Below are 22,005 nucleotides of genomic sequence, written 5' to 3'. Positions count from 1 at the left end.
TGCTGAGCAGAAAACCCTTTGTGGTGCCCTGTCCCATCATGACCTGAGCCAGAGGCAGACGCTTAAACGACTGAGCCACCCAGGCACCTCTTTCCTTCCTCTTTATAATCAGTTCTTAGGGTTTATAATTCCAAGGCATTTTATAGTCATGCATTGTTTAGGTCTCACAATGCATTATTTAACCCCAATTTATAAATGCACGGACATGCAGTGATTTGGTTTTTGCAAAGTAACTCAAAAAGTAATGCCAGAAATCCAAAAATGAAATTAAGAAAACAGTTCCATTTACACTTACATTTAAAAACTATTTAGGAATAAATTTAACAAAAGAAGTATGAAACTTGTACTCCAGAAACGACAAAACGTTGTTGGAAGAAATTAAAGAAGACCTAAATAAATGGAAAGGTAGCCCATGTTCATCTTTTCTTTTTAGTGTTTAGATACTTCTCAAATTGATTCACATATTCAACAAATCCCAGCTGCCCTTTTTTTTTTTTTTTTTGTGGCAGAAATTGACAAGCTGATCCTCAAATTTATGTGGAAATTTAAGGGACCAGAATAGCCAAAATGGTTTTGAAAAGGCAGGACAAAAAGGAAGATATAAAACTTTCTGATTTCAAAACCTATGATAAAACTATAGTAATCAAGACAGTGTGGCACTGACATGAGGAGGGACGTGGAAGTGACTGCAGACCTTCCTTGTCTCTGGGACAGTTATTTTAAACTGGTAGACCAGCCCACTTTAGGCTTTTGAGAATTTGTTAAGTTTAGCTGACTTCTTCTTGCCCACTTTTGTAGTGCCCACTTCTTTGACATGATCTGCCAATGGCAAAACAGTTTCTTTGTTTTGTTTCTCTTTGGAGGGACTTGTCACTCTTGGGATTTCAGTTTTTTTGGGTTGTCTTGCACACACAGCCGTCTGGTAAATTCAAGAAAAGTTAAGATTTTATGGATCACCTAATCTTTTCTCATTGTTGTGGTGGAAGGAATAATTCTCTTCCTGCTTTCTACATCCTTTTTCAAAAAAACGTTTTTTTTTTTTAATTTATTTATTTGAGAGAGAGATAGTAAGAGAGAGCATAAGTAGGAAGGAGGAGGAGAAGCAGACTCCCTGCTAAGCAGGGAGCCTGAAGTGGGGCTCCATCCCAGAACCCTGGGATCATGACCTGAGCTGAAGGCAGATGCTAAACTGACTGAGCCACCCAGGTGCCCCTGCTTTCTACATCCTAAGCAGAGTGGAAGTAACATGGCTCTTGGTCTGTAATAGATTCAGCACTGAGTTAAAATTTAATTAAGTGGGTTGAATTCATTGAATACTTAGGTATTATATAATTATTATACTTAGTGTGCTGAGCACTTACAAATCATTTAATCCACATACCTCTCTGTGAGGTATATGTGCTATTATTATTCCTGGTTTTTTTTAATGTAAACTAAAGCTTAATGGAGAAAAGAATCTGGAGGTACAACAATAAATAAACATTTTTGTTGATTTTACCTATATCACCTTCCCTCTCTTCTTCCTCCCAAATCAAATTCTTGAATGCATTTTTTATTTCTGCAAGGAAAGGAGGTGTATCCTTGGGATTGCAAATTCTCATTTCCTCATTTGATGGGCAGTAAGGCAGAGTATAAATGAGGGAAAAGCTTGAAGAGACCTAGTTGGACTTTTGATGAACAAGGAGAAGATACTCTCAGGTCTGAAGGCTTTGGGTGGTTAGTACTAGCAGCTAGGTTTTATAACAGGTGAATGACAAAAGGACTGTCTTGGCTTTGCTACCACTTTCCCTTTTTCCCCCTTCCCTTCTGCTTCCAGAAGTGTGAAATAGTTAATAGCCTTCAGTTTTCTCATAGAATAGTAGAATTGTAAGTATTTCCCATTACTGTTAATTTTTTTTTTTAACTAATCTATGTGGGAATTCCTCTAGGTAGCTGTCATGCTAGAGACCTTAAATATAAATACTTATACTACTCACATTTGTCTTAACAAATTCCTTTGTAAGCTACATGTAAGAAAAGGTAGGCTAACAAAGTGTTTTCATTTTTAAAATTTGTTTTGTTTATGTTTACTTCCAGAAAAGAAACTATGAGATAAGCCTGATCAATAAACTCAAATAAAACAAATGTTATTAATTCATCTCTTCAGCTATTTTCTGAAATTCATTTTCTAAGATGTACCATTTGTAACTCACCACATTAATCATTCTACATTTTTTCACACACTGGTTGATAGATGCAAGTTAAGTTTCATGCATTGCCTATCTTTGCTGGAATTTCAATACCTTTTTAAGTATCCCACATGTTAATATAAACTGAATGATAGACCCCTGGTCATTATTGTTTTGTGAACAGCGTTAATACAGAGACGGTGTTAAAGATTAAGGAATTGGAATATGGAGACAAGGAGGATTATTTATATATGGTAGGATATTTTATAATGCTCTGGCTTGATGTAACAGTCACTTATATGCTGCTGCTTCTCTAGTTATCAGGGAATATAAAGAATAGAGAAAGCATCCAGGAACCTAGATTTGATTATTACAACCATGAAGTTTCTGATATTGACCTCAGTGATTGTGAATTTCCACATGTCATTGAAATTTATGACTTCCCCCAAGAATTTCGTACTGAAGACCTCCTTCGGGTTTTCTGCAGTTATCAGTAAGTATTTGCAAATAGTTGGGCATGTTTGGGAAGGTGGGGTGAAGTTTTCTTAAAATGTTTTCTGTAAAATCATCTGTCGTTTGCATATTCTCTATTGTTTACTTTAGCATCAGTTTTGTGGATTGTCTTTTCCAAGTCATTAGAAATCTTCTGTATCAAGCCTTTCTTCTTCTTAGTTCTTTAAAAATGCCAAATAATCTTTCTAGACCCCATTTTGGGCATTTAAGAAGAATGTCTTCAGTTATGACTTCTGGATGTCTTCGTGTTGCATTTAGTCCATTTATAGTTACTATAATTATTGATATATTTGGATGTATGCCTGCCATGTTTTTTTGTGTTTACTTGTTTCATCTTTTTCTCTTCTTTCTTGCCTTCTTTTGGACTGATGAGGTATTTTTTTCTCATTTTATTTTGTTTGGAAATGATACTCTGTTTCTATTCTTTGGTGGTTACTTTAGAAATTACAAAATGCATGCTTAATTTACCAGTGGCCAAAGTTAATATTTTTACACTCTTTCCAAACACTTTAAGGGCTTTTTAACTCCATTTCCCAATTCCATTCCCTCCCTTTCCACCACCCCCAACTAATATGCTATTGAGACTGTTTTCTTTTTAATTTTTTTTCTTTTTAAACTCCATTTGATGTTACTATTTTATAGAGTCAGTGTTCAGATTTATTCACTTTCTGTGTTCTTCATTTATACCTCTTGCATCTCATATCTTCCATCTGAAACCATTTTCTTTTTGCATGGAACATATTCTTTTCCCATTTAATTTAGTAACAATCTGCTGTAAACAGACTCAGTTGGGTTTTTTGTTGTTTTTGTAATGGCATTATTTCAACTTCATTTTTGAAAGACACGTTTGCTAGGTATAGAATTCTAGGTTGGCCGTCATTTTTCTCTCAGAAATGTGCAGATTTATTCTACCATCTCCTGGCTTTCTCTGTGGAGAATAAGAAACCAGCTGAAAGTTCACAACTGTTGCTTCTGAATGTAATCTGTCTTTTCTCTTTGGATGCTCTTAGGGGTTTCTCTTTATCTTGCATTTTAGTATGATGTGGCTTTGTGTTTTTTTACATTTATTCTTGAGATTATTTGAGCTTCTTAAGTCAGTAAGTATTTTTCATTGGTTTTTGGAGAACACATAGTTATCTCTTCAGGTAGTGCCTTTGTGCCAGTCTTTCTCTTTCACCTTCTCTAAGATTCCAAGAAAATATATATTAGACCTTCTCACTTAATCCTCATGTTACCTCTCTTTTATATTTTCTGTGTTTGTCTCTGTTACGTTCTGAATAGTTCCTTAGCTCTCATTTCCAGTTCACTAATTTTTTCTTTAGTTGTGTTTAATTTGCTGTTAAAACTGTCCATTGAATGTTTAAATTTCATTTTATGTTCTTTATTTTTCTCAGTTCTCTATTTCTCTTTAAAATCTGCATGGCCATTTTTTAATTTCTTGGTTTTTTCTAAAATATTTTCAAGATTTAAAAAATTTCTTAAATCTATTAAACATAGACCTTCTATGGTCTGTGTCTGGTAATTCCTTTACCTGAAGTCTTTTTAGTTCTGCTTCTGCAGATTCTCACTCATAGTGTCTTGCTTTTTTGGAGGTGTAGTTTTTTGGGGGGGGTTTTTTGTTTGTTTTTGTTTTTTGGGTTTTTTTTTTTTTTTTTTTACTGTAAGTCAGCTATTTTCCTTGGAATTTTATTTACGGGAATTGAAGTCTACAGAAGAAGATTTCTCCTGAGAGGATACATGTTTTCTTCTGCCAAGCACCAAGGGCCCTAAGAGTTCAGCAGCACTGTAAATTAAATTATTGATTTGAGGTTATCCTGACCACCGAGATAGAAATAGTCAAGTGGAGAATGATAAAAAGTGATTATTATGTGTCTCAACTAGTTTATCTTAACAACACATATAAATGTCTAGTCACTTGTCAGTCTTTGATGTGGTGCCAAGGCCTTTTTTTTTTTTCTTTTAAGTTACTGGTCTATTGATAGAAGAGTTCTTGTATGTTATCCTCATAATATATCAACTATAAAGTGGAGTGAGAACTTTAATGTACCTTTAGAGGCATCTGAGTGCTTACTCCTTATAGGTTAAAATGTTTTCTCTTTTATATCTGTTTTGCCCAAACATAATTGATAGTCATTTTTGGATTTTTTAATGATTTCACCATTCTCTACTCTTCCAAAGCATTCAGTTAAGTTTTTAGAGACACAACATCTTTTCTTTTTCACACTGATATTTCATTGTTTGAATTTTATTAAATTATGTAGTGAAAATATAAATTAAAACTGGTATAAGTGGGTTTGAAAACAATTGCATTAACTCTTGTTATGTATAGATATATAGGACAAGGTAAAAGAATCAGAAGTATGCCTCTGTATCTTTAGCTCATAAGAAGAAAATAAGCTTCAGGAATAAAGAAACAATGAAAAATAAGCTTCAGAAAGAAAGTTATTAGGGAAAAGATCTTCAGGATCTGGAAGAAGTCAATACCAAGAAGTATTATACTTTAACATTCTAATCCTGATATTAAAAATGAACTAGGCTTTTTGTCTGATACTACAAATTTAAATTTAAAATTCAATTCATGTAGATCTTGAATTTGTAAGATTCTGTGTCAGGGTTTAACCCCCCACTTTTTCTTAAAGAGCCAGATAGGAAATATTTTAGGCAACTCTGCCATCATTTGCACAAAAGCAGCCACAGACAGTATGTAAACACATGAGCATGGCTGTATTCAGTGAAATTTTCTGTACAAAAATGAGGGGCACCTGGGTGGCTCAGTCAGTTAAGCATCTGCCTTCAGCTCCGGTCATGACCTCTGGGTCCTGGGATAGAGCCCCGGGCATCTGGCTCCCTGCTCAGCAGGGAGTCTGCTTCTCTCCCCCCCCACAACTGCTCATTCTCTCTTTCAAATAAATAAATAAAATCTTTTAAAAAAATAAAAGAGTACCCTGTTTTTCTATAAAGTTCTAGAACAGGCAAAATTAGCTAGCAGCCATGTACCTCACTTAAATTTGGATTGGGGGGGTATCGTTTCTATAACTAAAAGAAATAAGGGTGTGACTGGATCCCCTAGGTAAGTTAATCTTTCCATAGACCTTCTGCTAGATGTATAGGGTTGGTCAGTCTAATTCATTAACATGTTAAGACCCTATATCAGTGCCTCTTCCATGTAAAGTGCCTAATAGATTTTAAAAAGCAGTCAGTGAACTTAAATCTCAATTTAGTAATACCTTAGATTGTTATTAGTAATGATGATTTTTAAAACCAAGGATTAGTTTTGTTGATGTCTAGAATTTCCTGAAGACTAGTTAATTCTTATAAATTATTAATTTCCCTTTGCTTGCTTTCTTCCTAATCTTCCCTGCAAGACCATTTTTCTATCAAACCCAAAAACATTCCCAAAAGAGGAGAAGCATTTTAAAGGATTATGAAATTCCAAAGTCTTAAAAGGCTCTCCAGATCCCATCTAAGGTCTTTTTCTAAGCTTTTTGTAAACTCTTATTATACAGGCTCTTCTGCTATTGAACTTTTTCAGTCTCCAACCCCTGTGGTCATTTTATGCCATGGTCAAACTTACCCTTACATTCAGGAAATTCTTTAACCTTCAAAGCCTTCTTCATTCCTTTTTTCCTCAAAGGAATTTTTTTCTTGACTGAAGGAAGATATTTTAGCTGTTGTCTCTTTTTCGTTCTTTATAGTGCTTTATAAAAATAAAGTCAAGGTTACGGTGCAAAAGCCTATAATAATGTCTGAGAGTCAACTTTATATTTTACTCACCATCTTTATCAATATTAATAATCTTTCTGATGAATATTGCTATTAGTCATAAAAAATAATGAGCACCATTTATTTATTAAATGCCCGTAAGTGCTCAACACTGTGCTCTTTGCCTTGTCACAGATACCTCATTTCCATTTTCACAATAACTGTTTGGAAGGTGCTATACCCATTTCTACAGATGAGCAGACCTAGCTTGTAGAGAAGTTAAATCTGCCCAAGATCTCAAGGTAGCAGAACCCTGAGTCCTTTTGTATCTGACCCTCAACCCCATGCCCTTTCTACAGAACTATGTTGAATCTATGAGCAGTTTTTAAGTTCCTCCCTGAAAAAAATAATGCTATCATTTTGATAGTCACTGTGCTCACTATATAAGGGCTGTGCTCAAAATTTAGGTGTTTTTAATGGTCATTCTTTTGATTCTCTCTAATCCTATCTGATGTTTCTCTGATCTTGATATCTTTTATCCTGAATTTTTCTGACTTTGCCACAATTCTTTCCTGTTTTCCATTTCTTACTTCCTTTCTACAACTAGAAATAATAGGTCAGCCTCTGTGATTATAGTTGTCTTTTTTCTCAGTTACTTGATTTTTATGGTTTTTTGGGTTTCTTTTTTGTTTGTTTCTTGCTTTGAATGACTTGTCTCCCTCTCTGTGTCTGTGAGCCTACATTTGCATTAAATCCAGGTGACCTTCCCTGCCTACCTCCTCTTCCAATATTCTTCTGCCTCTTCTCTGCTGCCTCCTTTCACCTCTTCTTGCTCTGTGCGCATAAGAACATCTCTTGTAAATAGTGCGATAAATACTTTACCTCCCCAAGGGACATGTGAGGATTAATTAGTTGATGTCTATAAAATGGCTGGGAAGATAAAATACTCCCAGGTAGTTCTTCATGATGGTATTATTGCTTTTAAAATTCAGTGGCTTCTGTCCGCCAAGCTGTTTTTGTGTCATCCCCATTCTACCTGTGCGCTCGCTGAGTGTTTATCTCATTATGAAATGCTTTATGAGACTCTTATTTGAAAGATGTTTTATAAAAGTAAATTTTATTTTAAGAAATAAAATTGTGTTGTTTTGTTGCAGAAAGAAAGGATTTGATATTAAATGGGTGGATGACACACATGCCCTAGGAGTATTCTCCAGTCCAATTACAGGTATTCACCCAGTGGATTGCTGTGGTCTTTCGTTATTGTCTATTTTCTCTTGCTATTTGTTCTTATTTCCCTTGTATTCTAGCCAACTGGCATTTTATTCAGCCAGTGTAGGTAAATGGCAGATACAGGTTTTTAAGCATGGTACTTTGTACCCATGTGCTCTACCTCTCCCTTTTCACCTTAATCCAGTGGTAATTTGGAGAGAGCCTACTCCTTCCAAGGTTACATGCTGTGTAAGTGTCAGTTATGATCATATGTAAACAGATTTTAGGTAGAAATTTAAGAAGCCAGTGTGACTAAATCTTAAAAGTTTTGTGGTTTTTTTTTTTTTTCCCCACCCAGACAAATGAATTTGAAGTAGCCCTTGAACCTTCCCAGTGAGAGATTATAATACCTACTTTCTGGATATATGATTGGGCCTTCTCACTTATGTCATTAGCCTCATGATAGATGTGATACAGAGGCATTCAAGGAAATTAGAGATGTTGGTTCCTGTCTGAACCACCTAGAATAGGGGTCTGCAAACTGTAAAGGGCCAGGTAGTAAATATTTTAGGGTGTAAGGTCTCTGTCACTACTTAATTCTGCTATTGTAACAAGAAAGCATCCCTAAACAGTATTCAAATGAATAGAAGTGGCTGTTTCAGTAAAATGTTACAAGAATAGGTGGATGACTGGATTTGGTCAAAAACCATAGTTTGCTGACCCCTGATCTAAAATAATCACTTGCCAAGCTGTTTATGGATTTTCTAGAGCTGACCAACTCTTTTCCTTGCCACGGGGGGGAAAAAGTGTAACTAGACACCTAGGAAATACTTTCTGAGAGCTAACCTTAAATTTTCTTTTGTATCACCCTTCTTCGTATCTTCTAGTTTCTTATATTTATTCCTCTTTGCAGCTCGTGACGCTCTGGGTAGTAAACATACCATGGTGAAAATCCGGCCCTTGTCACAGGCCACAAGAGCAGCCAAGGCCAAAGCTAGAGCTTATGCCGGTGAGCCTATAATCTGAGGGGCTTTTTCTTGTTGATAGTTGTGTTATTGTTTTTTCTAGCACTTGTACCTCATCTAGAGTTCTAAAGACATATCACTTTTATTTTTAGTGTTAAAGGAAGTATGTTTTTAAAGAAAAGACAAAAGGCTGTGTTGGAAATGGCATCTGAGCAGCCACTTGGAGAGAGTGGGAGATATGGCCAAGCAGTGTAGCAACCATTTTCTGATGACATCCTTATCTGGTTTACCTCAGTGTTGACCTGTTTGCAAGGGTCACTGTAGAAATTGTGTTAATACAGATAACAAAGCCAGGATTGTTTGTGCTTTGCCATGTTAGTTTCCTCTGATCATCATCTATTGGCCTGTATTAATTACTGCTGAGGCAGCCCTTGTTAGTCTATTTTATATGTTAATTACAGAGTTAAATCGTTTTGCCAAATGATTTGCTGGAAGAGTGCTTTCTCTTCCTTACTTCCTTCTGCTCCCCCTCTTTTTCCCATTCAGAGTTCCTGCAGCCAGCAAAGGAGCGTCCTGAGACTTCGGCAGCCCTAGCCAGAAGGTTAGTCATCAGTGCCCTTGGGGTTCGAAGTAAGCAGAGCAGAACGGAAAGGGAAGCAGAGCTCAAGAAACTGCAGGAAGCCCGAGGTGAGTTGAAGTAATGGCGTTCTCTCTAATTCTCTAGACCTCTCTAGCTCTCTAGAGCTCGCTATAAGGCATGTGTTAAAAAAAAAAAAAATGAATGAAGCCCATTCCATTTTGTCATTTCCATTTCCTAGAAGCCTCCCAAGTTTATTGAAATTGTTTTCATGCCTTATATTTAGGGGGAAGACGTTTCAGGATTTGTCCTCCTGTTCCACACACCAGGGCATCCTAATCCATGCTCTTAACTGTTGTTTTCCAAGAGATAGGTTTGGTCTTTTCAGCTCATCATCCATGGCTTTTTCTATAGTTCTTGCTCCAAAGTCTGAGCAATATTTTCCTGTGAAGACATAGTAGTCTCCCAGGCAGAAAACATTTGCTGTGTTTTACGGGGCCATGATTGCCATGATATTATCTGATGGTCTAGATTGCAAGTAGAAGACAGATTAAAGAAAAGCCAGTGACTGACATGGATGATAGTACTGTAGGAGGTATTTTTTTCTTTAAAGACAGTCTTGAGTGGTTCCATTAGAGTACATCTAGATTAACCTACCTTCTGATTATTTGCAGTACCTACAAGTTCTTAGAAAATATTTCCACTGATCCACAGCAGGGTTTTTCTTTCCCGGTAGTTTGGAATTAAGGTTAAAATCTCTCTTTTCCCTCTTTCTAGGCTGTTGACTTATATGTAAAGGCCTGGGACTCTGGCTTTACACTTCAGTACTTTTTATCAACCTTCCAGGCTTTAGACAGTCTCATTGCCTTAGCCCACAATCTGTGGAATCTGTGAAGGCAATTTATTGTGAAAATTCCACTTACCAAAAAGTAACTTCATTTTTCCATTAAACGAATTGAAGTTTCAAACTCCTTGTTTATTGCCGGTCTAACAAGGCCATTAATACTTCCTGTCCACTCCTCTGTGGTGATAGCAGGCAGCTTGTGGACTCTCAGCTGCACTGGCCAGATAACCAGTGACAGAGTGTGTCATGGCAGGTGCTAGAGTTTCAGCGTTGAACCCAACTAATTTTTGAAACCTTAATGATTATAATGAGGCAGTTTTGGTTTTTCCAATGCGTGTTCACTCAAAGGCCCTTTACATACAGAAACGGGAGGATTCTTCTGTGCGTGTTTTGTTTTGTTTTTTAATTGATGGCCGTAATAGAACTAGAGTAAGGGCGAATGTGTAATATCCTTAACCCTTTAGTAGTCGGTTATCTCTGAGGAAAGTGCTTTCTCTGTGCTAACCACAGTATCTCAGAAGATCAGTAGAGAGAGAAGATCTGACTCTTTGTGCAGTGTCTCATGCTCCCTATCTACCTTGTGCGTGTCACAGTAGCCGGAACGCTCCGTGTACTGTGGCAGGCGTTTTGCGCAGGTACCGTCTTGAATACTGCCCTCTGTTTTTCTGTAAGCACATTAGCATGCAGCTTCATTTGAAGTATTTGTTTTAAATGCCCACTTACCTAGTGGACATTTCAGTGATGCAATTAAAAATGGCTCAGAGTACCCTGTTACTTACTTTTTAAAGAAGGCCTTTAGTTGTGAATGGAGACTCACTGTGGTAAGTTCCTCTTATCCATTGGTACTGAGTCTGTACAGATTATAGAAGTTTCTTCCTTTATTATGCTTCAGAGCTCTCCCATTTTTCATATCTGAGAAAACGCATATGGAAAATTCCTGATATATCTCTTTCTGACTTCTTTATGCATTAGGCACATATTCTTGTACCTGCCTGCATGGAGCCCAAGACTGCTCACTTAAAGATTTTTTTCTTTAGAAAAAAGAAAGATTTTTTTTCCCTGTGGAAATTAAAAGTACCATTTAGATATTAAACAGAACAGATATTTTTGTTACAGATCTTCTTCCACTGGAGAGGGAGGGATCAGTACAGCATAGTGGATAACATTAGATTCTGGAATCAAGACTGCTTAGGTCTGCCTCTAAGCTCTACCATTTACTGGCTGTGTGACCTTGGGCAGATTACTTATTCTCTGGAGGCCTCTGTTTCCTCATTCATAAAATGGAAATGAAGTGAGATAACCCACAAAAGATGCTTAGTCATCTTCAGAACCCATCGGAATACGTGCTCTCCTGTTTCGCCGGTAATAAATATATGATGAATGTTAGCTGCTGCTGTTTTTAGTAATAGTGGAAATATTATTATATGGTGAGTCTAACACAGATTCCAGCACATCTTTTTAACAGTACTTTTTTTTATTTTAAATTTCCTGTAGTACTCTGTCAACAATGTTCGGCATTTCACTAGGCAGCTGTCCTCTAGCATTGTGCTCTTGTTTGGGAGAATTAGAGAGATGGAAAAATTTTGTTCCTTTACTTAAGACTTATAATCAAGGATGAGGATATCTGCCTTGAGTAAGGAAGAAAATATGATTTTAAGCAGTTGTTCCTCTTCTTACTTCAGTTCTGAAGAATTTTTTAAATTCCAGTATACTTAATGTACAGTGCTAGTTTCAGGCGTTTGATCCAGTGATTCAGCAATTCTGTACATTACTCAGTCCTCATCAAGATAAGTGTGCTCTTAATCCCCATCACCTATTTCGCCTATCCCCCCACCCACCACCTGTCTGGTAACCATCATTTTGTTCTCTGTAGTTAAGAGTGTGGTTTTTTTTTGGTTTATCTCTTTTTTTTCCCTTTGTTTCTTTGTTTTGTTTCTAAAATTCCACATATGAGTGAAAAATCATATGGTATTCCTTTGCTTAGCATTACACTTACTAGCTGCATCCATGTTGTTGCAGATGGCAAGATTTCATTCTTTTTTCTGACTCAGTAATATTCCATTGTGTGTGTGTGTGTGTGTGTGTGTGTGTGTGTGTGTGTGTGTATTTATACACACACACACACACACACACACACACACCACCTGTTCTTTATCCAGTCATCTATTGATGGATGCTTGGGCTGCTTCCCTAATTTGGCTATTGTAAATAATCCTTTCAAATTAGTGGTTTTTTATTCTTTGGATAAGTACCCAGTGGTATGATTAATAGATCATATGGTAGTACTATTTTTAATGTTTTGAGGAACCTCCATACTGTCTTCCACACTGGCTGTACCAGTTTGCATTCCCACCAACAGTGCACCAGGGTTTCAATTTCTCCACATCCTCGCCAACACTTATTTCTTATGTTTTTTATTTTAGACATTCTGGGAGGTGTAAGATGATATTGTGGTTTTGATTTGCATTTCCCTGAGGGTGAATGATGTTGAGCATCTTTTCATGTGTCTTTGGCCACCTGTATGTCATCTTTGGAGAAATACCTGTTCAAGTCTTTTGCCCATTTTTAATTGGATTATTTGTTTTTAGTACTGAAGATTTTAAGATTAAAAACATGACAGGGTTTTTGTGATTAAAAGGATAAGAAGGCAATTTCAGGCAATGTAATAAGTTATAATAATTCCATGGAAGATGGAAGATGTTATCTCCAGTTTAGAGCTACCTAGTTGGTAAATTGAGAGGAGGCATTTGAACCAAGGCCTCTCTAATTAAAACCCATGCTCTCCTTACAATACTGTAATTGCTCTTGAAGGACTTTTGGAGTAATTAACATTTTTTCCCAGGAAAAAAAAATAAAAGAATTTTTAAGATCTTTAGAAAGTGAAACATGGCAGGCTTTTTTTTTTTTTTATCTGTTCCAGTGGTTAGCAGCTTTCACTGTCAAAAAATTCTTCCCTAGGTCTAACTTAAATCTGTATAATGGTTTAAGCCAGTTTCCTTTTCTTTTTTCCTTTGTAGAAATTAGGGAGCATGTGGACACCATCCTGTTCTAATCTTTAGAGATCAAGGGCAGATTATTTAGGAATAAGGGAATCTGGGTGGCAGTAGAGTTTTTGCCATTAATTTTAGCTGTGTTGCCATGGGTTTGTCCCTTATACCTCTGTGTGCTCTAGTTTCCAACAAAACAAAACTAATGCCTGACTTACCCTAGAGAATTTTTTGAGCACAATCTGAGTTAATGTGTAAAAACATTTATTTAGAAAGGTGCTTTACAAATTCAGGATACTTTTATTTATGTAACTCTTAGAAAATTAGTGTTCATTATAATAATATGAGACAGTAAAGACAAATATTACCTACTGCTGCTTCCCATCCATTATCTATGACAAACAGTGCTAATCAGTCATGACACTCTTTTGTGAGTTTTGACTTGACCACTGCCAGTTGATCAGACTTAGCATGGAAATTGGAATCAATGTGCCATCCTGAGATAGGTACTTTCATAAATAGCACTGTAGAATAGCTAGGCTTTTTCTCCCCCGCCTTCTTGAGGAGTTCTGTCCGGCATAGTGTCTGGGTCACAAAAAGATACCCAGTGTGTATGGTCATTGACTGAAGAATACATGGCTGACGTTGGTCACTTTTTCTTCATAAATCTTATTTCGTTCATGATTCTACTCTGAACTCTTTTAAGTTCTCTATATTTTTCTTTATAAAACCCAGAATTGAACACTGCCTACGAAAACCTAATTAATGAATTTGGTATTAGTGATTTTGAGGCTTAAATACTTCCTGCTAAGTTCCCTCACCCTACTTTGGTTTTCTTACCCTTTTAATGAGAAGCTTATGTCTTAGTCCTTAATTAAAAAGGAAATTCAGGGGCACCTGGGTGGCTTAGTCGATTAAGCGCAGGTTTTGATCTCAGAGTTGTGAGTTCAAGCCCTATGTTGGGCTCCACAATGGGAATGGAGCCGACTTATAGATAAGATTAGATAGATAGATAGATAGATAGATAGATAGATAGATAGAGGAAGAGAGTAAGAAAGTTTGTGTTTTGTTTTTTTTTTTAAAGGAGATTGAGAAAGTAACATTACCCTGGGAAGAATCAAGAAAAAAGAAGTACCCAAATCATTTTACGCAAATCATATTGTGTGTATCTGGAGGATAAGAACTTTAGTTTGTAAGTCTTAGAACATGGGAGAAATGATTTTTAGTCCAACAGAGTGCATAATAGATCAGAGCTGCACAAAGAGTGGGAAATCAAAGTATTTGACTTATGTTTTAAACCAGTGATTCACACAAAACAACAAAACTACATTTTAAAGACCAGATTCAGTAGTATGTGTAAAATTTCCCCATGTTTTGGGGCTCCTGGGTGGCGCAGTTGTTAAGCATCTGCTTTCGGCTCAGAGCGTGATCCCAGCATTCTGGGATCGAGCCCCACATCAGGCTCCTCTGCTAGGAGCCTGCTTCTTCCTCTCCCACTCCCCCTGCTTGTGTTCCCTCTCTCGCTGGCTGTCTCTCTCTGTCAAATAAATAAATAAAATCTTTAAAAAAAAAAAATTTCCCCATGTTTAATTTATCAAAACACTTGATTCCCACCTAAAACTGGAGATAGAAGATAATATTACTTCTCAGAATAAGGTACTCTCTCATTTTCAAAGCCTGCCAAAATTTTATTTCATAACTTATTTCCATTTTACTCTTGGCAGTAGGTGATTAATTGACTGGTTCTGAAAGGCATCTTTTGGGTCACAGGCCTGAAAGGCAGAGTAAGTAAACCATGATTTGATCCCCTAGTTTGCTTAATTAAATCACTAAGAACTTAAAAGAAAATCATCCCTATAGAATACTTAGTCAACTGTAATAAAAAAATTTAATCACAACTGCTACCTTTTGAAATCCTTTTTAGGCTTTTCCATTATTCTGCTTTCAAGGGCTCTGCTGCATTGCTGACTCATAATCTGGGTCATGTGGCATTTTCTTTGTGTCTTTTCTTCCTTAATGTGAAATTCCCTTCATTTTAACTGCATTTCTCTTTTCATCTTAATGTGATCTTTTCCTCTGAGATGCAATATTTACCCGTATTTTTGCCTTCACCTTCTGTTTAGTAAACTAATATCCCTGACCTGTATCAGAGATGAAAATGTTAACCCTAGGATCAACTGACCAGTTTACCAACTATTGCTGAATAAGGAACACATAGTGCTTTGTGTTGATACTTATTACATTGATGAACGTTCCACTCTCCACAGTTAAATGCCCCCTTAACACTTCTGTGATCCAGACTATATGTTTCCCAGTATATGAATGATTATATAAATACTTGGTAAGCCTAAAATCTAAAGCCTTTCTAAAATTAAGAGGTTACTTAAATTACTTCTCCTTAATCTATCAGGTCTGTCAATCCATGAAAGAAGGCAATTAGATGAGTTTGACCAGACTTGTACTTCCAATCTTCATGTTGATTATTACTCTGTAGGTGGCTGCCTGGGAATTTTGTGATGATTTTTCTCCATTATTTTCTTAGGTGTAGAAGTAGATTTTGAAAGTTTTAATTTACATCCTTTTTCTTTATTTTCTTTTGTAATGACACCAAATTGGCCCTTTTTTCATCTTCAGCCCCTTCCGTTCCTTCAGTGGTAAGTGGTGATTCAGTCACCTCATTTAATAGAATCATTTCTGCCAGTTGATTTCTCATACTGGGAAATGGAAGTCTGCAGGGCCAGCTCATGTGTGCTGTAGGTTAATCATTTCATGCGACTTCTTCTCTTCTTCCTTTAGTTCCTTGCCCTTATGGCTGCTGTTGAGCTTTTTTTCTTTACTTAGTTTACTTTTTTTAATTGTTGGAGGTAAAGTTAATAGGAGCTCTTTTCATGCAGTCTATCAGCTATTATCTGTTTTCCTTTCTCTTTTTAATAAAGGGATGACATGCTTCCTTATCTTTCTGACAATACATTATTTTTTCATTTTCCCTTTTCTTTTTAGATATTTTCAGATGTCAGGACAGTGGAAAGTATGCTGGTTTAAGAATTAAGGACCCGTGTTCCAGCTTTAGTTTTTTACTGGTTATGTAACCTTAGGCAAGTCATTTAGCCTCTCCATGCTTCCTCTTTAAAAAGTCCTTCTCTACTCATGTTCTGAATTTTGGAATGTGTGCCTCACATTGCTACTATTCCCTTGTGCTTCTCAGATTGTGCCCCAGCCTTCACTGGTTTCTCGTATGGCTTACCACCAGAGTTGCCCGTTCTTTTCATATATATTTGGCAGGAGAGATCTATAATCTTTTATTAGAAAGCTTTAGGGTAGAAAATGTTTCAGTATTCTAAACTTTTTCAATTTTAGAAAGATAATATGGTTATCTTAATATATATTTCCTGACACCAAAATCAAACACACTAATATTAATATTTCTGCCCCAAAGTGTATGGCTCTTCCATAAAATGGCATGTATAAGACTATAAGCAGCCTCTTAGTTTTTCAGGTTATATTTACCACCAAATGAGTTTTAGCCCTAAACTTTAAAAAAAAAAAAAATTTGTTTTTTTGTTTTTTTGTTTTCAGAACTACTTTGACTTTGGCCTTGTGGTTTATGGGCAGTCATTATATTTTTCTACTGCATCTGGATCTGTTTTCTTAGAATTTCCCAGATAGCTTTTCTGGTTTAAATTTCTGAGCTTATGGAAAAATTTGAGTTCTAGTAGTTTACTTTCGTGGTTTCCTCACTTTTTCTAGGAATCCAGATACAGGTTTTGATGGCTTTCGTCCAACATTGCATCTTTTTTTATTTTTATTTTTTAAGATTTTATTAGAGAGAGAAAGCTAGAGACAGAGCACAAGTGGAGGGGAAGGGCAGAGGGTGAGAGAGTAGCAGACTCCCCTCTGAGCAGGGAGCCTGATCCGGGGCTACATCCCAGGACCCTGGCATTATGACCTGAGCTGAAGGCAGACACTTAACCCACTGAGTCACCCAGGCATTCCTCATCCAATGTTGCTTTTGCCTTTAGATCCCCTTTCTAACTTTACCCAGTTTGTAAGAATCAGAACCGAAGTGCCTCCCGAAGAAACCCTGGAATCCTTTAGATAAGCCAGTTTTCCTTAGGGCTGCTGTCTCTCTGGAGAATCCCAATCCCAGTTCAAGCCTGTCTTAAGGCCAAGTCACAAGGCACTGAATTAATAGCCTTCACTTTGGAATTTGCTGACCGCCCCTCCCATTTTTTTGCCTCTTACATTAGAACTTTGCTGCTATATTCAGATAATGCCACAAGGTGGTGCCCAAATAGCAGTGAATTTCTCTTTCTCATGTTTCCAAGTGCCAGTCAACTTCCTGACCAAGTTCTTTGCCCTTAAAGTACAGTAAAATATTTAGTAAAGGAATTTTGTAAGGGATTCTGCTGATTTGGAAAGGTATGTCAACATAGCAAGTGTTAACTCTAAACTCACCTTGATTTCTGTAATAATTCCCCTGGTTCATGACTTGTAAAATCTTTCACAGACATTATCTGAAATAATAGTCCTTGAGAGGAAGCACTTAGGCTTACCATGTACATTTTATTGTAAAGGTAAATGACTAGCCATGAAATTAGAACTAGTATTGTGGTACCTAACGAAGTGCTTGTGTTACCAGATCGTGTATGGTCTGTATTGTCTCAGGTTTTGGTAAGACTATTAAATGGAAACCAAGCGTCTCTGTTAAAAATTGAAGATGGATTGCCCAGATTTGTGTTTCTGTTTTGTTTTTAGAAATAGTTCTTTGTTTCCCTTCATTATATGTGCTCATTTTTCCATGTTGGAATTGTGCATTCCAGAAGATTTTTGGCTCCTGAAAGTACTCTGAAAATATTGAAATTTGATTTGTCTCTGAAATATTTTTTCTGTAAGATTGTAATAGGGAGATATAACTAAAGCCCAGTGGCTACCACTTCCATTTGAGCAAGAAGGCAGAAGAATATTGAAACAAAATTCTCTATCCCTATTGAAAATTTTTAAAGATCAGTGAAGTGGGAATAACAGGCAATTATATTGAACCACTAACACAGTTGAGAAATAGAATTAAAATAAACACATTATCAGCAAGACTGGATTCTGGGTCCTGCTGGATTCTGACTTCATATACTTTTTTTTTTTTTTTTTAAAGTAGGCTTCACGCCCAGCGTGGAGCCCAACAAGTGGCTTGAACTTAAAACTCTGAGATGAAGACCTGAGCTGAGATCAGGAGTCAGACACTTAACCAACTGAGCCACCCAGGTGCCCCACTCCAGACTTTTTATTTCTCTTAGCCCCAGATCTTTCTCTCTGTTATAAAGTACTAGTCACATTGTTTCCACTTACAAAACCCTTAGAAAGTTAAAAATATTAACTCTTGGAATCAGGTAGGAGAAGACCAGAAGTCCTCCTGTCTCATGATTAAAGTTTGCTTATAATTTGCGTTAAAGGAAAGTCCCTGGTCGTGTGAAGTGTACTCCCACTTTTAACCATGTCCTAACTTCCAGAGAGAAAACGACTGGAAGCCAAGCAACGGGAAGATATCTGGGAAGGCAGAGACCAGCCTGCTGTTTGAACATCACTCAATGAAGGGGATAGTTCTATGAATTCAGAAAATATTTCCATAGTCTCCAGATAGGAGGATCCTTCTAGAGTTCTGTGTACGTGCAGAAGTGCGTGTTAATGAAAGAGAAAGCCATCAAGACGAGCGCTGACTGTGTACAGAAAGAAGATGGACTCCTGTCCGTCTTTGCTTCTAGCTGCAGTTCTTTGGAACTGCCCTACTGTGTTGGGCATAGAAGGGGGCCATCAGCCAGGAAGCTGACTTGTGACAGCTTGGATAGGACTTCCAAGAGTCCTCTGGGCGGGGCAAGTCCCATTGTTAGCCTGGCTCACACGTCTAAGATGTCTGGAGAAGATACAAAACAGAGGATTTAAACCTGGGATGATGGGAGATTTCAGCCCTGCAAAGGCGGTGTGTTCCCTCGGGCCTCACCAAACTGAGGGGTGGTGGAGGGAGCAGTTCCCACAGAGAGACGGAGCAGTGTCTGAAGTACTTGGTCCTCACGGAATCGGCATTGTCACTTGCAGAACTCCAGAGCTAGTGAGCTGCAGCAGCTGTGGGGGTTTGCACCGAGCCGAGGCCGGGGGCTGCTCACACTGCACGGCAGCCAGGGGCCCGCCGCCTCCGGTCCTCACAGGGAGCCAGCCGTGGAGCACCGTCGTGTTGTGAGAAGGAGACATTAAAGCTCATTTTATGACACACATCACTCTGCTCTTTGTCAATTTTGTCATTCCCACAAAAAAAATTGCAGAACAGCTCTCCTCGTGTCGTCATCCCTACAGTGCTGTGCACGGCTTCGCTGGGTCTGCTGGCTTTATTGAGCCCCGCTGAGTAGACTGCTGCCCCTCTCTGCCGCAGAGTGGACTACAGAAATGTGTGTCTCAGGATTGGTATGTGGTAGCTCCCCTCCCCTTCTTGCCGTCCCAGTACACTGCCCCCCACCCCCAGCCTCTCACTTTCTCCCGTTTCTGTCACACCTGACATTCTGCGGAAGGCATCTGGCACTCAGCGTGTTCTTGGTATCATCTTCCTAGCCTGTGCCAGAGGCGCTTGGCAGGCAACGCCAAACCATCCATTATAAGGAAGAGTTGCCAGAATAAAACAAACACCTGGGCAGTGAGAAATTTTCTAAAGGACACTGACAAGTCTGAGCCACCAATTTAGGCTTTATCCATCCTCTACCTGCATTCTCATTGCTTTTGGAAAGGAGTGCAGAAATGGTAGTGCTAGGCTTTAAGAGGCTGAGGTAGCAAGAAATAGTGTCCCACTGTGCTTTCATTGAGGGCAACAGCCTCCTATTTGTATGATTTTGTGCCCATGACAATGATGGAGTATTAGCGTTGCCTAGAACGTGGTGGGGTGGGGGCTCTGTTCAGATGTTCCTCAGATAACACTGGCCTAGGTTCTTAGCCTGGACCCAACTATCCCTGCTGCTGTTCTGGTCTAGGAGCCCTCTTGAGTTCTTCAGCATTGTTTTTCTCATTCTTGGTCAGTTCTGAAAGTGTCCCTTGTTCATATTCAGTGCTTACTTTTCAAGCTTGGAGGATTAAAAAAATCCTTCTCTTGACCCTCTGTCCTAGTACTGCCTAGACCAACGCACCTCTCTTTGGCTGGTAGCTACAGGGTTTGTGCTCTTGGTCTTCACAGAACAGACTTCTCTAAATAAGCAGGTCTGTTTGAATAATAAGGCTGCATTGGAAAGGAAAGAAGGGAATTGTAGCCAGGCTTCGTACTGAATGGTATGTTTCTGAGGTATATGTTTACTCTGTTTTGATTCTTCAAGGCTAAGAGTAACCCTGGGCAGTAAAAAAGATGATTGTTCCTATCACTTGTCTTTGAGGTGCTTCCCGTTTCTGATAGCATTCTGACTTTTAAGGGCCTTGTTAATGGTAACATAGAGCCACATGTTTATTACCCTGTTTTCTTGTATTAATAACTTGTAACTTCATAAGGTACTAGTCTCATTCTCATGCTGTGTACTATGTGGCTAGTAGCATGTGGTTTTTTTCAGCCCCCTCTAACTTTTTTATCCTTATAATTAGACCCAGAAAAGGGATTTGTTTTTAGCTAATACTGAAAGCTATGGAGTGTTGCTGCTTCCACCATTAGGAGAAGATGTGCTTTTTAGTTCTATTTTTCCAGTTGTTGGAACTGATGGATACCGGGTGGAGGTAAGAGGCGCTGCCATGTCAGCATGGACTACACTGGGCTTGTCCAGATGGGAACCAAATCCTTGGCCACATCTAAACCGGGCCTTCACAAGCCGACTAGCTGGAGGGCACCCTGTAGCTGCCACTGGCTCCTTTGTAGATAATCCAGAAGACTGCGAAGGCATTCTGCGAGGTGTTTCTGTTGCTTTGTAGACGCTAAGTGACTCAATCCCAGTGTCACCTGAATTTATAGTAGAAAGGTGCATTCCCCTTGCGTTCTGGTATGCTCCCCATGGAGTGAAGGTCTTGGTGGAATAGAAATAAATTAGGCTTCTAATTAGTAAGCTGAGGTTCCCAGCCCTTCAGCTTCTGTGAGACTAAAGAATGCTGAAGTGAAAATCTTCCGACATTTTTGGTTCTGTCTGGAATTTGGTGGTTGGTATTCTGTTAACATTCCTCATCTAGTTACAAGTCATGCCAGCCACCAGTCTTCCCATGTCCTTCCCTTTCAACTCAGTGGTGTAACAGCACAGCCCTTGTATAGCTTTTTCCAAGAATTAGAACTGGCTGCACCTATGGAACGTGTGATGTGGGCAGCAAGACTGAGACCAGAGCCGGTGGCTGGCTGCCTGGCCTGCTTTTTCTGGCCCTCTTGGAAACTGGATCCAGGAAGAAGCGGTGGGTAACCTCCCTGCCTGAATGTAGTCATCAGTCGCCACACGCTACCCCACGGGCTGCACATTCTTTCACAGACCATTAGCTGCATGTGTGAGTATAATGTTGTTACTGTTTGGGCGATGTTTGCTGGGTCCAACAGGAAATCAGTCCTTCCCTTGTTTACCTAAACTGCCATGCCAAGATATAATGCTCCCTTTGCCTAATGAAGGAGATGAAGGAGTGGAGAAGAGAGAAAGTAGAAGAGAAGAAGGAAGAAAGCATTTCTTTGTATTCATAGAGGATAGCTATGGATCATGTCCCTTTTTACTCCCTAAGGAGGGGATGGCTCTCACGATGTGGGGAGGGGAGTGCTATTGTAAATCTGCGCCATCTGCTACCGTTCATTTTGGTTTTGCAGCCTCCTTATAAAAGTTTACAATCCTTGGACTTTTCCTTCTTGCCTTCTCCCTTTCGTCCCTTAACCTTTCCAACCCACGTTTCAGTGCTGAGCCTGGGGAGGGAATTGGGAAGCAGACTGTAGGCTAATGTCAGAGAAATGTAGTGGGACTGTCGTGAGTAGTATGTGTGCCCCACACATCCTAGTCCCCAGCTCAGCAAGAGTGGAAAAGGTTAGACTTCGTGTGCTGGGAACTGCAAAGAGCCACAGCCAGTG

At 38.4% G+C, this 22,005-nt stretch overlaps 1 protein-coding gene across 12 annotated transcripts in view; it reads left to right on the top strand.

Moving 5' to 3' along the window:
* R3HCC1L (R3H domain and coiled-coil containing 1 like) overlaps positions 1–19,228 on the top strand; it is an 84,225-nt gene extending 64,997 nt beyond the window's left edge. For all 12 annotated transcript variants that reach the window (XM_026493821.4, XM_048218953.2, XM_048218949.2 and 9 more), the window contains 5 exons: positions 2,486–2,661; positions 7,538–7,608; positions 8,506–8,601; positions 9,104–9,244; positions 18,470–19,228. In XM_026493821.4, coding sequence (XP_026349606.2) covers positions 2,486–2,661; positions 7,538–7,608; positions 8,506–8,601; positions 9,104–9,244; positions 18,470–18,537 — 552 coding nt within the window. In that variant the 3' untranslated portion in view covers positions 18,538–19,228. The remainder of the gene's footprint in view (positions 1–2,485; positions 2,662–7,537; positions 7,609–8,505; positions 8,602–9,103; positions 9,245–18,469) is intronic.
* The last annotated feature ends 2,777 nt before the right edge of the window (positions 19,229–22,005 follow it).

This window comes from Ursus arctos, unplaced genomic scaffold (assembly GCF_023065955.2).
Source record: "Ursus arctos isolate Adak ecotype North America unplaced genomic scaffold, UrsArc2.0 scaffold_7, whole genome shotgun sequence".
NCBI lineage: Eukaryota > Metazoa > Chordata > Mammalia > Carnivora > Ursidae > Ursus > Ursus arctos.
Note: the sequence above shows the minus strand (reverse complement) of the source record. Positions and strands in the feature narration are given on the sequence as shown.